At 43.0% G+C, this 13,459-nt stretch overlaps 1 protein-coding gene across 3 annotated transcripts in view; it reads left to right on the forward strand.

The window, feature by feature from the left end:
* Positions 1 to 13,459, forward strand: part of uxs1 (UDP-glucuronate decarboxylase 1) — a 103,431-nt gene that overhangs the window by 79,992 nt on the left and 9,980 nt on the right. For 2 of the 3 annotated variants that reach the window (XM_059964372.1, XM_059964374.1), the window contains one exon: positions 3,693 to 3,799. In XM_059964372.1, coding sequence (XP_059820355.1) covers positions 3,693 to 3,799 — 107 coding nt within the window. The remainder of the gene's footprint in view (positions 1 to 3,692; positions 3,800 to 13,459) is intronic. The other variant, XM_059964373.1, reaches the window with a different exon arrangement.

Consider the following 13,459-nt stretch of genomic DNA (forward strand, 5'->3'; position numbering starts at 1 on the left):
ATTCAAGTTCAACTGCATTCTCGGACTTGAGGCCTATAATTTCCTCCTCTCACAATGTAAATACAGATACACTCCATCACTCCATTACAAAGGTAGATTCATGGGCTCATATTTGATGATACTCGTATGTTCTGGAAATGATAGAAATGGAATACTGTATATCAGTTCCTTTTGCGCTTCCGGTGGGGGGGGGGGGGGTCTTTGCTTTTAAATGCATGTATATCAGCTAGATATTTCTAGCAAAAAACAGCCAACTACAATTAGAGTTTAAAATAAACTGAGATGATTTTAAGATAGCTGAAGGTTAGAAATAGTTTAGAAGGAATTACAAATTCCTATGGATCTGGGCCATGGGTTGAGACTCTAAATGGGAGAAAAGCCAATTTTGATGGTATCAGAAGGGATCTGATAAGTATGAATTGGGACAGGCTGTTTGCTGGCTCAGATGTACTTGGTAAGTGGGAGGCCTTCAAAAGTGAAATTTTGTGTACAAAGCTTGTGTGTGCCTTGCAGAGTAAAAGTTAAAGATAACAGGTTTAGAGAACCTTGGTTTTCATGAGATATTGAGGCTACGGTTAAGAAGTAAAAGATGCATAGCAGATAGGAATAAATGAGTTACTTATGGAGTATGAGAAATGCAAGAGACCACTTAAGAAAGCAATCAGGAGGACTAAAAGAAGGCACGAGGTGTCCCTGGCAGACTAGGTGAAGGAGAATCCTAAGGATTCTACAGATATGTTAGGAGCAAAAGGATTGCAAGGGACAAAATTGGTCCTCTGGAAGATCAGAATGGTAATCTATGTGTGGAGCCAAAAAACATGGGGGAGATCTTAAATGGATTTTTTGCATCTGTACTTACTCAGGAGGCAGACAGAGTCCAAGGAAGTGAGGCAAAGCAACAGCAAGGTCATGGACCCTATGCAGACAGATTACAGAAGAGGAAATGTTTGCTGTCTTGAGGCAAATTAGGGTGGATAAATCCCCAGGGTCTGACACGGTGTTCCTTCGGACCCTGTGGGAGGAAAGTGCAGAAATTGCGAGGGCCATAGCAGAGATATTTAAATCATCCTTAGCAACAGGTGAGCTACCAGAAGATTGGAGGATAGCTTATGTTTTTCCACTATTTAAGAAAGGCTTTAAAATAAACGAGGATATTATAGGCTGGTGAGCCTGACATCGGTAATGACAAAATTGTTGAAAGATATTCCATGACCAAATATGAGTACTTGGATAGACAGGGACTGATTAGGGATAGTTGATATGGCTTTGTGCATGATAGGTCGTGTCTGATCAATCTTACAGCGATTTTTGAGGAAGTTACCAGGAAAGTTGATGAAGCCAAGGCAGTGGATGTAACAAGGCATTTGACAAAATCCTACATGGGAGGTTGATCAAGAAGATTCAGTTGCTTGGCATTCAGGATGAGGTAGTAAATTGGATTGGACACTGGCTTTGTGGAAGAAGCCAGAGAGTGGTTGTAGATGGTTGCTTCTGATACCAGAGGCCTGTGACTAGTGGAATGCTGCAAGGATTGGTGCTGGGTCCATTATTGTTTGTTATTATGTCTGTGACCTGGATGGTAGTGTCGTTCACTGAATCAGCAAATTTGCAGAAGGCACCAAGCTTGGGGGTGCAGTGAATGGTGAGCAAGACTATCAGAGCTTGCAGTGGGATCTGGACCAACTGGAAAAAATGGCAGAGTGAATATAATGCAAACAGATATGAGGTGTTGCACTTCAGTAGGTCCAACTAGGGTAGGTCTTACACAGTGAACGGTAGGGCACCGAGGATTGTGATAGACAAAAGGATCTGAAAATATAGTTCCATAATTCATTGAAAGTGGTGGCATAAGTAGATTGGGTCATAAAGAAAGCTTTTGGCACGTTGACCTTCATAAATAAAAATATTGAGTACAGGAGATAGGATGTTATGATGAAGTTGTATAAGGCATAGGTGAGGCCTAATTTGAAGTCTTATGAACAGATATGGTCACCTACCTACAGGAAAGATGTAAATAAGATTGAAGTGAACAGGTTCAAGTTCCTGGGTGTCAAGATCTCTGAGGATCTAACCTGGTCCCAACATATTGATGCAGTTATAAAGAAGGCAAGACAGTGACTATACTTCATTAGGAGTTTGAGGAGAATGTATGTCAAGAAATACACTTAAAAACTTATATAGATGTACTATGGAGAGCATTCTGACAGGTTGCATCACTGTCTAGTATGGGAGGGGGGCTACTGCACAGGACTGAAAGAAGCTGCAGATCCATCTTGGGTACTAGCTTACAAAGCACCCAGGACATCTCCTCAGAAAAGCATCATCCATTATTAAGGACCAACAGCAACCAGGGCATGTTCTTTTCTCACTGTCACCATCAGGTAGGAGTTACAGAAGCCTGAAGGCACACATTCAGCAATTCATGAACAACTTCTTCCCTTCTGCCACCTGATTCCTAAATGTATAATGTAATTGATTTACTTATTATTATTATTTTGTTTTTTTCTTCTATAGTGTGTATTGCATTGAACTGCTGCTACTAAGTTAACAAATTTCATGTCACATGCCAGTGATAGTAAACCTGATTCTGAAAGAGTACAGAGAAAATTTGCAAGGATGTTGTTGGGTCTGGAGGACCTGGGTTACAAGGAAAGATTGAATAGTTAAGGCTTTATTCCTTGGAACGTGGAAGATTGAGGGGAGATTTGATAGAGGTATACAAAATTGAGGGGTATTAACAGGGTAAATACAGGCGTTTTTTTCCTCTGAGGTTGGGTGGGTCTGCAACTAAAGGTCAAGATGAGAAATTTAAAGGGAATGTAAGGGGAAACATTTTCACTGAGGGTTAAGCTGCGAGCGCAAGTGAGGTTGATTTCAACATTTAAGAGAGGTTTAGATAGGTACATGGATGGCAGGGCTATGGTCTGGGTGCAGGTCAATGAGGGTAGTCAGGATAAGTGGTTCAGTGTGGACTAGATGGGCCAAAGGGCCTGTTTCTGGCTGTATTTTTCTATGACTCTGACTCGATCTCCTGATCTGGTAACTCACCTGTAGTTAATGCAGAATCCCAGCAATATGCTCTCTTGTTTGTCATTGTATTCTGGGATAGATTCCAGTAGGCGCCAGGGATTTATCCATGTTAATCAATGCCAAATGCCTGGAACACTTTCTCCTTTCTGGCACAGATATATTCCAGAATATTGATGTACCCCTCCCCATATTCCCCATCTTCCTTATTGGTATTGTCTATGGAAAATGAGATGTATTCACTTAGGATCCTACTCTTATCTAGTGGTTCCTCAAGTGGATTTTCTTCTGGCCCCTGAAGGAACTCTTTTCCTAAGCAGCAAGATAGTACTTAACAATTTTTAGGATTCTCCTTAATATCCTGCTTGCCAAAGCTGTGGTCCCAAATGAGACCCTTGTAGAACTAGTCACATTTGATTTACCTCAGTTTTGATTACCATAGTATTTCAGGTTACGAATGTGTGAGTGCCATTATTTTCAGTGGTTTCTGTAATTATGATATGAAATATTTGGAGATGCAAGTTAAAGCCATTTTCACAGCTTTAACTCATATCCTCATAATTCCAGAAAGTGTAAGCCACTTGGTTATTCAGTCTTTCTTGTTAATTCAAAATTAATAGCACTGTATCATGTCAGAGTTGAGCTGTATTATTTTTTCTCTCCAGCAGGGAGCAGAAGTGAAATTTTGTCACTTCCAGAAGCACAAGACGATCCCCAACGACGAAATCCAGATATCAGAAAAGCTAAATTATTGCTGGGATGGGAGCCTGTGGTAAGAATATATTGATTCTTCTATTTACATGACAAATCATGGAATTGAAAGTGTGAACTGCATGATGCAATTCATGTAATCATGAAGGAGGTACAGAAACCTGAGAGCACACACCCAGCAATTCAGGAACAGCTTCTTCTCCTCTGCCATCAATTCTTAAATGGACATTGAACCCATGAACACTACCTCACTTTTTAAAAATATTATTTCTCTTTTTCCACTATTTTTAATTTAACTATTAATATGCATACACTTACTGTAATTGACTTAATTATTTTTTCAAAATCATGTATTACATTTTACTGCTGCTAAGTTAACAAATTTTATGACATATGCTGGTGATATTAAATCTGATTCTGAATTGAAATCATATTATTGAGAACTTTTTTTCCTGAGAGTTATAAATCATTATTTCCAATTTACATTTAGTTGGGTGGATTAGCCATGACACTATTATTTTTATCTAGAAATGCGTTAAATGACAGTATAGGGCTTTATCAAATTCATCTTTATTATACAGTCATTTGGCTTTTGTAGACAAGCCATATTGTTCACATGCCCAACCTTAGCCTCCTTAAGATGGTTCCAGGCTCAATCACAAAAAGTAGATGTACATCCGGAAAGAAAGGTCCCTCTCACAGCAAGAATCATGGGCACTGCAATTAGCCTAGTGGTTATTGTGATGCTGTCTACAGCTCGGACATGGAAGTTTGGAGTTCAATCCCAGAGTCAGCTGTAAGGAGTCTCTGTACCTTCTTCCAGTGGAATGCGTGGGTTTTTGCCAGGTCTTCCAGTTTCTGCTCACAGTCCAAAGACATACCAGGTAGGTTAATTGGTTATTGTAAATTGTCCCAAGATGAAGTTTGGGTTAAATTGGCAGTGTGCAGTGTGGTCAAAAGTGCTGAAAGGGCATTTTCTGTCTATTTCTAAATAAATAAAAGTAAGAGTCAGGAAGGGGATGAGGTCACTAGGCCCCCTGTCACCACTGCCACACTTCATTTGCAGAAGCACAAGGACCAGAGGTGAGAGGTGCTTTGTTCAGAAATCCTCCTTGAAATGTAGTTTCTTCACTAACTCTGAAAATCCCTAAACCACTATCATTCAGAGTGGAGGAGGAGTCATTTGGTTTGGTGCATGCAGAAAACCCATGTAAGCAGTGCAAGGCATACATGATCTACAAATTACTTACCCAATTACTACAGTCTGTCCTTACAAGACCCTCAACTCTAGGCAGTATTGTGAATCTCCTGTGCACTTTTTCTAATATTACCTCATCCTTCCTGTAGTGTTGTGTCCAGAACTGTATACAATATTCCTTGTGTAGCCGGGCTATTGTTTTGTGCAGCTGCAAAATGCCACCCAAGTTTTTTTTTGTTAAATGCTTTGGCCAGGAAATGCAAGTATGTGGAATGCTGTTTTCAGAGAGGTATGAACTCACACCCAAAGCTTCACCTATATTGCAACACTCCTGAAGCCCCAGCCATTTACTGCATATATCTTATTAACACATGATATCTGAAAAATGATAAGAAATGCTTGGTAACACTGAATATGGCATAGGCAATAGGGTTAGAACAGTACAACATAATGCTGGCCTTTTCATGGCAATGTAGAAAATTGCAATCCAAACTACCTACTTAGCACCAGATTGGTTTACTCTGTTAGTTAAAATGATTAAAGCTGTTTTGAACAGTAGTGTCAAAGTGCCACTGTTCACCAGTTGCGGATTTCAGGTAGCAGGAGCTGTTACTCTTTGCAAGAACAGGAGACATAGAAAGCGGTACCAGTTGGGACTTCTTATTCTGTTGTAATTTGATTGGGTAATTAGGCAATTGGCAAAGGATAGTAAAAAGAAGTTAGGTTTAAATGGAAGGGCCATTGTGTGAGTGGAGAGGGTTAGAGGAACTGGGACATTGGCTCTAGAGTTATAAGCTAGGGTGAGGATTTCTGTTAAATTTCTTTTGTCTTTATTACTGCATGGGTAAGAGCAGTGTTAAGCTCCTCTTGGACGATGTGGGAGGTCAGAGAGATCACCAATGTCCCTGATGACTACAAACACAAAATTAATTGCAGATGCTGGGGTCAAAGCAACACGCACAACACGCTGGAGGAACTCAGCAGGGGGGAGGGTGGGAAGGAGAAGACTGGTAGGTGCCAGGTGAAAAACCAGTAAGGGGAAAGATCAACGGATGAGTGAGGGGATAGGCAGGAAAGGTGAAGAAGGAATGTAAGGGGAAAGCACTTTGGGCAGTAGAAGGAGGCGGAACCATGAGGGAGGTGATTGGCAGCTGGAGAAGGTGGCAGAGTGAAACTGGGAAGGGGAGGAAATTACCAGAAGATGGAGAATTCAATGTTCATGCCAAGGGGCTGGAGACTACCCAGACAGTATATGAGGTATTACTCCTTCAACCTGGCAAAAGAGGCCATGTATGGACATATCCAAGTGGGAATGTGAAGCGGAGTTGAAGAGGGTGGCAACCGGGAGATCCTGTCTGTTGTGGTGGACGAGAACGGAGATGCTCGACGAAGCAGTCCCCCAATCTGCGTCGGGTCTCACTGATGTACAGGTGGCTGTACCGGGAGCACCGGATGCAATAGATGACCCCAACAGACTCACAAGTGAAGTGTTGCCTCACCTGGAAGGACTGTTTGGGGCCCCGAATGGTGGTAAGAGATCCGCAGGGATTGTTCCCTCCGCGACTCTCTGGTCCACACGTCCCTCCCCACAGATTTCCCACCTGCCACTTATCACTGCAAGTGTAAGTGCTACACCTGTCCCTACACCTCCTCTCTTACCACCATTTAGGGCCCCAAACAGTCCTTCCAGGTGAGGCAACACTTCACTTGTGAGTCTGTTCCGGTCACCTATTGCATCCGGTGCGGCCGCCTCTACATCGGTGAAACCTGACACAGATTCAGAGTCCACTTCGTCCGCCACAACAGACAGGATCTCCCGGTTACCACCCTCTTCAACTCTGCTTCACATTCCCTTCGGATATGTCCCTACATGGCCGCCTCTACTGCCATGATGTGGCCAAACTCAGGTTGGAGGAGCAACACCTCATATACTGTCTGGGTAGTCTCCAGCCCTTTGGCATGAACTTTGAATTCTCCATCTTCCAGTAATTCCCTCCCCCTCCCTTCCCCCATCCCAGTTCCACTCTGCTGCCTCCTTCTACTACCTATAGTGCTTTCCCCTTACATTCCTTCTTCACCTTTCCTGCCCATCCCTTCCCTACTTCCCCTCCTCCACCCCTTGATCTTTCTCCTTGCTGGTTTTTCACCTGGCAGCTACCAGCCTTCTTCCCACCCTCCCCCCACCTTCTTTATAGGGCCCCTGCCCCCTCCCTCTTCAGTCCTAATGAAGGGTCTCGGCTCGAACTGTTGATTATTTGTTTCCACAGATGCTGCCTGACCTGCTGAGTTCCTCCAGTGTGTTGTGTGTGCTTCCCTGATGACTACACCTGTGAGAAGAGCATGTGGCTGTAGCCTATTACAAACAGCATTAGGGAACTGGAGGCAGAGCTGGATGATCTACAGATCATTCAGGAGAATGAGGAGTTGATAGACAGGAACCACAGCAAGGCAGTCACACTCAAGTCACAGGAGGCAGGTAACAACTGGATGACTATCAGCAGAGAGAAAGAGAATAGGTAGACAGTGCAGAACTACCCCTGTGGTAGTTCCCTTCAGTAACAAATATAGTGCTTTGGATACTGTTGAAGGGACTATCAGTGAACAGCTGTTGTGACCAGGCCTTTGGCCTAAATCTCTCTCTGTGGCTCAGAAGGGAAAGAAGAAGGGGAAACCAGTGGTGATGGGGGATTCAATAGGTAGGGTAACAGACATGAAAGACACTCCCAGATGGTATGATGCCTCCCAGGTGCCAGGGACCTCCAAGGATGTCTTGGATCAGTTCCGCTTTTTTCTTAAGGGGAAAGTTGAGCAGCCTAAGTCTTGGTACGTAGTGTTACCAGTGATATAGGTAGGAAAAGGGACAAAGTCCTGAAGGGCAAATTTTGGCTGGCATGGTACCATAGTGATTAGCGTGATGCTCTTACAGTGGCAGCGACCCAGGTTCAGTTCTGCTGCTGTCCATGTAAGGAGTATGTACGTTCTTCCCGTGAGTGTTAGTTTCTCCAGGTGCTCTGGTTTCCTCCCACGTTCCAAAAAGTGTATGGGTTAAATAGGCTTGTTGGGCCAGAAGGATCTTTTACTGTGCTGTATCTCTAAATAATTTTTTTAAAAGGGTACTTAGAAGGAAGCTAAAAAGCAGGACTTCAGGGAGAAATCTCTAGATTGCTGCTTGTGCCATGTGCCAGTGAAGGTGAAAATAGAATATGGTGGATGAATGTGTGGCTGAGGAATTGGTGCAGGGGCTACTGTTTCAGATTTGTGGGTCATTAGGATCCCTTCTGGGGAAGGTATGACCTATGCACAAAGGATGGGTTACACCTGAAGATCTCCTTCATGCAAAAAGTTTAGTTGGGGGAGAATCTGTTAGGTGGTTCCAGGAAGGATTCCTGACATAGTAAATGGACAGGCTGACTAGAGGAGAGAGCATATGGATCTAGTACTAAGCAATGAGCCTGGTCATGTGACAGATCTCAGTGGGTGAACATTTCAAAGATGACCACAACTCCTAGAACTTTAGAGGTTGTTTAGGGAACACTTGCATGGAGTCCTGAATACATTTGTCCCTTTGAGGCAGGGAAATGATGGTAGAGTGTGGGAACCATGGTTGTCAAAAGTGGTAGAATGTTGATTAGCACTAGGAAGAAATGAGCATACTACTTATGAAGCAATGATCATACAGTGCTCTTAAGAGGTACCGCATTACAAGAAGGAGCTTAAGGAGGGACTGAGGAGAGCTAGAAGCAGACATGAGGAGGCTTTGGTGTGCAGGATTAAGGAAAATGCCAGGGTGTTCTACACATGTGTGAAAAACAGGAGGATGACTAAAGTGAAGGTAGGGACTGATCAGGGATGAAGAAGGAAGTGTGTGCCTAGAATTGGAGGAGGTAAAGGAGATCCTTAATTCTTCAATATTCATCAGTGAGAGGCACCTCAATGAATATGAGGACAGTGTAGGAAAGTCTTAATGTGCTTGAACAAGTTAATGTTAAGAAAGGATGCACTGGAAATTTTGAAAAGCTTTAAGGTAGATAAGTCCCTATGACCAGATGGGATGTACCCAAGAGTACTATGGCAAGTGAGGGAAGACATTGCTGCAACATGGGTAATGATCTTTGTGTCCTCACTGGCCATGAGTGGTACCAGAAGGTCAGAGAATGGCAAAAGTTATTCAGTTGTTCAAGTAAAGGAATATGGATTATCCTGGGAATTGTAGAGCAGTGAATCTACAAAGTGATGGGCAAACTTGGGGAGGATTCTAAAGACAGGATTTACAAGCATTGGGACTAGTGTTCCTCAGGGATCTATTCTGGAACCCACAGATCTTTGTGACTTCTATAATGACTTAGAGTAGGAAGTAGAAGTGTAGATTAGTAAGTTTGCAGTCAGCACATAGTTTGATGGTGGTGTAGATAGTGTAGAAGGTTATCCTTGGTTACAAATGGACATCAATAGGATGCAGAGCTGGGCTGAGAAGTGGCAGAGGGAGTTCAGTCTGCAAAAAATGTGACATGATGCACTCTGAAAGTTGGACGTGAAGGAAGAGTACAAGATTAAAGGGAGAATTCTTAGCAGTGTGGTGGAAAAGAATGAACTTGGGGTCCACGTTCATTGATCCCTTAAAGTTGTCATGCAAGTTGATAGAGTGGTTAAGAAAGCATATGGTGTGTTGGCTTCACTAGTTGGGAGATTGAGTTCTTGAGAGGAAACTTGATGCTGCCTTCCCAAAAGGGCAGCAGCTAATGCAAGAGGATGTACTGTTAAGTGTTAAGGGGATTAGAGCAACCTGTAGGGGTTCGTTAGAAGTAGGTTTTTTTTGTACAGAGAGCGATAAGTGCATGGAGCACACTGCCAGGGTTGGTAGAAGCATATACATTAGGAGCATTTAAGAGACTCTTTGGATAGGCACTGAATAAGAGAAGAATGGAGGTTTAGATTGAACTTGGAGTTGGTTAAAATGTTGACACAATATAGTGGGCAAAAGGGCCTGTACTGTTCTGTGTCCAGTGCACCTACCTGATCCTGGTTTGCATTCTGCTCGGATTACTTGGCTCCAGGCTTCATTGCATCCTTAGTACAATGAACTTGTGTTTCAGAGGTGAAGTGAGAATCATTGCCACTATGATTGATTTGAGTGTGGCATGAAGATCTCTTCGTGGAACTGAGGTAACATTCAGGATGCATTAATAAGTGGCAAGTAATGAAGTCCCACAACAATGTATGGCAATAATCATCACTGGGGGAGTGTCTAACTTCTACCTTTAACTTGCATTGGCATTATTACTATCGCCAAGTGCATACCGTCATTGAGTAATTACACCTTATTGGACCGGGGGGGGGCAATATTTTCACGGGTAGCTTTATTAGATCTTTCGGGGAGAGTTTAAACTAGTTTGGCACCGGGGTGGGAACTAGAATGAAGGGACTCAGGATAAGATGGATGGTAAAAACACAAAAATGGCGTGCAGTCAGACCATCAGGGATGGCGGGCAGATGAGAGGATAAAATTGTAGCCAGCAGGGTGAATATCAGTGCATTAGGGATGCAAAATCAAAAGAGTAGCAAGCACATCACTCAGTGTGTTGTATCTTAATGATGGAATATAAAAAATAAGGTGGATGATGATCTTGCATTATTACAGATTGTCAGGTGTGATGTTGTGGCCATCACTGAATCATGACGGAGGATAGTTGTAGTTGGGAGCCGAATGTCAAATGTCCAAGGTTACATGTATTGGAGAGATAGGAAGGTAGGCAGAGGGAGTGGTGTGGCTCTGCTGGTAAAGAATGGCATCAAATCAGTAGAAAGATGTGACATAGGATCAGAAGATGTTGAATCCTTGTGGATTGATTTAAGAAACTGTGAGAGTACAAGGACCCTGATGGCAGTTATGTACTGGCCTCCCAACACTAGCTGGGATATGAACCATAGATTACAACAGGAGATGGAAAAGATGTGTCAAAAGGGCAACATTATGATAGTCATGGGAGATTTTAACATGCAGGTCAACGGGAAAAATCAGATTGGTAATGGATCCCAAGAGAGTGAGTTTGTTGAATGCTGACAAGATGGCTTTTTAGAGCAGTTTGTCATTGAACCTACTGGGGATCAGCTATACTAGTTTGGTTGTTATGTAATGAACCTGAGGCAATTAGGGAGCTTAAGGTAAAAGAGCCCTTAGGAGCCAGTGATCACAATATGATTGAGTTCAGATTGAAATTTGATAGGGAGAAAGTAAAGTCTGACATAGCAGTATTACAGTGGTACGAGAGAGGGGTTGGTCAAAGTAAGGTGGAAGGAGACGCTGGCAGGGTTGACAGGAGAGCAGCAATGATGTGAGTTTCTGCGAAAGATGAGGAAGGTGCAGCACAGATGTAGCCCACAAACAAAGAAATACTCAAATGGCAAAACATGGCTGACAATGGAAGTCAAAACTTATGTAAAAAAAACAAAAGAGAATGTATACAGCAAAACAAAAATTAGTGGGGAGATATAGGATTCGGAAGCTTTAAAAACTTAAGGAGAGCAACTAAAAGAATCATTAGGAGGGAAAAGATGAAACATGAAAGCAAGCTAGCAAGCAATATCAAAGCAGATAGTAAAAGCTTTTTCAAGTAGATAAAAGAGAGATGAGAGTGGATGGGGACAAGCTAGAAAAGGAGGCTGGGGGACAAAAAGATGGCAGATGAACTAAATGAGTATTTTGCATCAGTCTTCACTGTGGAAGACTCTAACAGTGTGCCAGATATTGTAGTGTGTGAAGGAAGAGAAGTGAGTGCAGTTACTATTACAGGGGAGAAGGTGCTCAAAAAGTTGAAAGACCTAAGGGTACATGTCACCCAGACCAGATGAACTGCACCCTAGGGTTTTGAAAGAGATAGTGTTAGAGATTCTGGAGGCATTAAAATGATCTTTCAAAAACATTGGACTCCGAGGTGCCCGAGGACTGGAAAATTGCAAATATCATTGCACTATTTAAGAAAGGAGAAAGGCAGCAGAAAGGAAATAATAGACCAGTTAGCTTGACCTCAGTGGTTGGGAAGATGTTGCGGTCAGCTGTTAAGGATAATATGGAAAAGTGTATGGAACAGGAAGAGATAGCACAGGTGCTTCAGTATTCACTATGGAAAAGGATCTTGGCGATTGTTGTGATGTCTTGCAGCGGATTGAAAAGCTTGAACATATAGATAATAAGAAAGAGGATTTGCTGGAGTGTTTGGAACGCATCAAGTTGGATAAGTCTTCGGGACCAGACGAGATGCACCTGAGGCTACTGTGGGAGGTGTGGGAGGTGAAGGAGGAGATTGCTGAGCCTCTCTCAATGATCTTTGCATCATCAATGGGGATGGGAGAGGCTCCAGAGGATTGGAGGGTTGCAAATGTTGTTCCCTTATTCAAGAAAGGGAGTAGAGATAGCCCAGGAAATTATAGACCAGGGAATCTTACTTCAGTGGTTGGTAACTTGATGGAAAAGATCCTGAGAGGCCGGATTTAAGAACATTTGGAGAGGCATAATATAATTAGGAATAGTCAGCATGGCTTTGTCAAAGGCAGGTCATGCCTTACGAGCCTGATTGGATTTTTTGAGGATATGACTAAACATGTTGATGAAGGTAGGGCAGTAGATGTAGTGTATGTGGATTTCAGCAAAGCATTTGATAAGGTATCCCATGCAAGGTTTATTGAGAAAATAAGGAGGCATGGGATCCAAGGAGACCTTGCTTTGTGGATCCAGAATTGGCTTGCCCACAAAAGGCAAAGAGTGGTTGTGGATGGGTCATATGCTGCATGGAGATCGATGACCAGCGGTGTGCCTCAGGGATGTGTTCTGGGACCCCTTCTCTTTGTGATTTTTATGTGACCTGGATAAGGAAGTGGAGGGATAGCTTAGTAAATTTGCTGATGACAGAGGTTGGGGATGTTGTGGATAGTGTGGAGGGCTGTCAGAGGTTACAACGGGACATTGATAGGATGCAAAATTAGGCTGAGATGTGGCAGATGGAGTTCAACCCAGATAAGTGTGAGGTGGTTCATTTTGGTAGGTCAAATTTTATGGCATACTATGGTATTAATGGTAAGACTCTAGGCAGTGTGGAGGATCAGAGGGATCTTGGGGTCTGAGTCCCTAGGACACACAAAGCAGCTGCACAGTTTGACTCTGTGATTAAGGCATATGGTGCATTGGCCTTCATCAACCATGAGATTGAGTTTAAGAGCTGAGAGGTAATGTTACAACTATATAGGACCCTGGTCAGACCCCCACTTGGAGTACTGTGCTTAGTTCTGGTCACCTCATTACAGGAAGGATGTGGAAACTATAGAAAAGGTGCAGAGGAGATTTACAAGGATGTTGCCTGGATTGGGGAGCATGCCTTATGAGAATAGGTTGAGTGAACTCTGCCTTTTCTCCTTGGAGCGACAGAGGATGAGAGGTGACCTGATAGAGGCATTGATCATGTGGATAGTCAGAGGCTTTTTCCTAGGGCTGAAATGGCTAACATGAGATGGCACAATTTTAAGGTGCTT

Source organism: Hypanus sabinus, chromosome 3 (assembly GCF_030144855.1).
Source record: "Hypanus sabinus isolate sHypSab1 chromosome 3, sHypSab1.hap1, whole genome shotgun sequence".
NCBI classification, from domain to species: domain Eukaryota; kingdom Metazoa; phylum Chordata; class Chondrichthyes; order Myliobatiformes; family Dasyatidae; genus Hypanus; species Hypanus sabinus.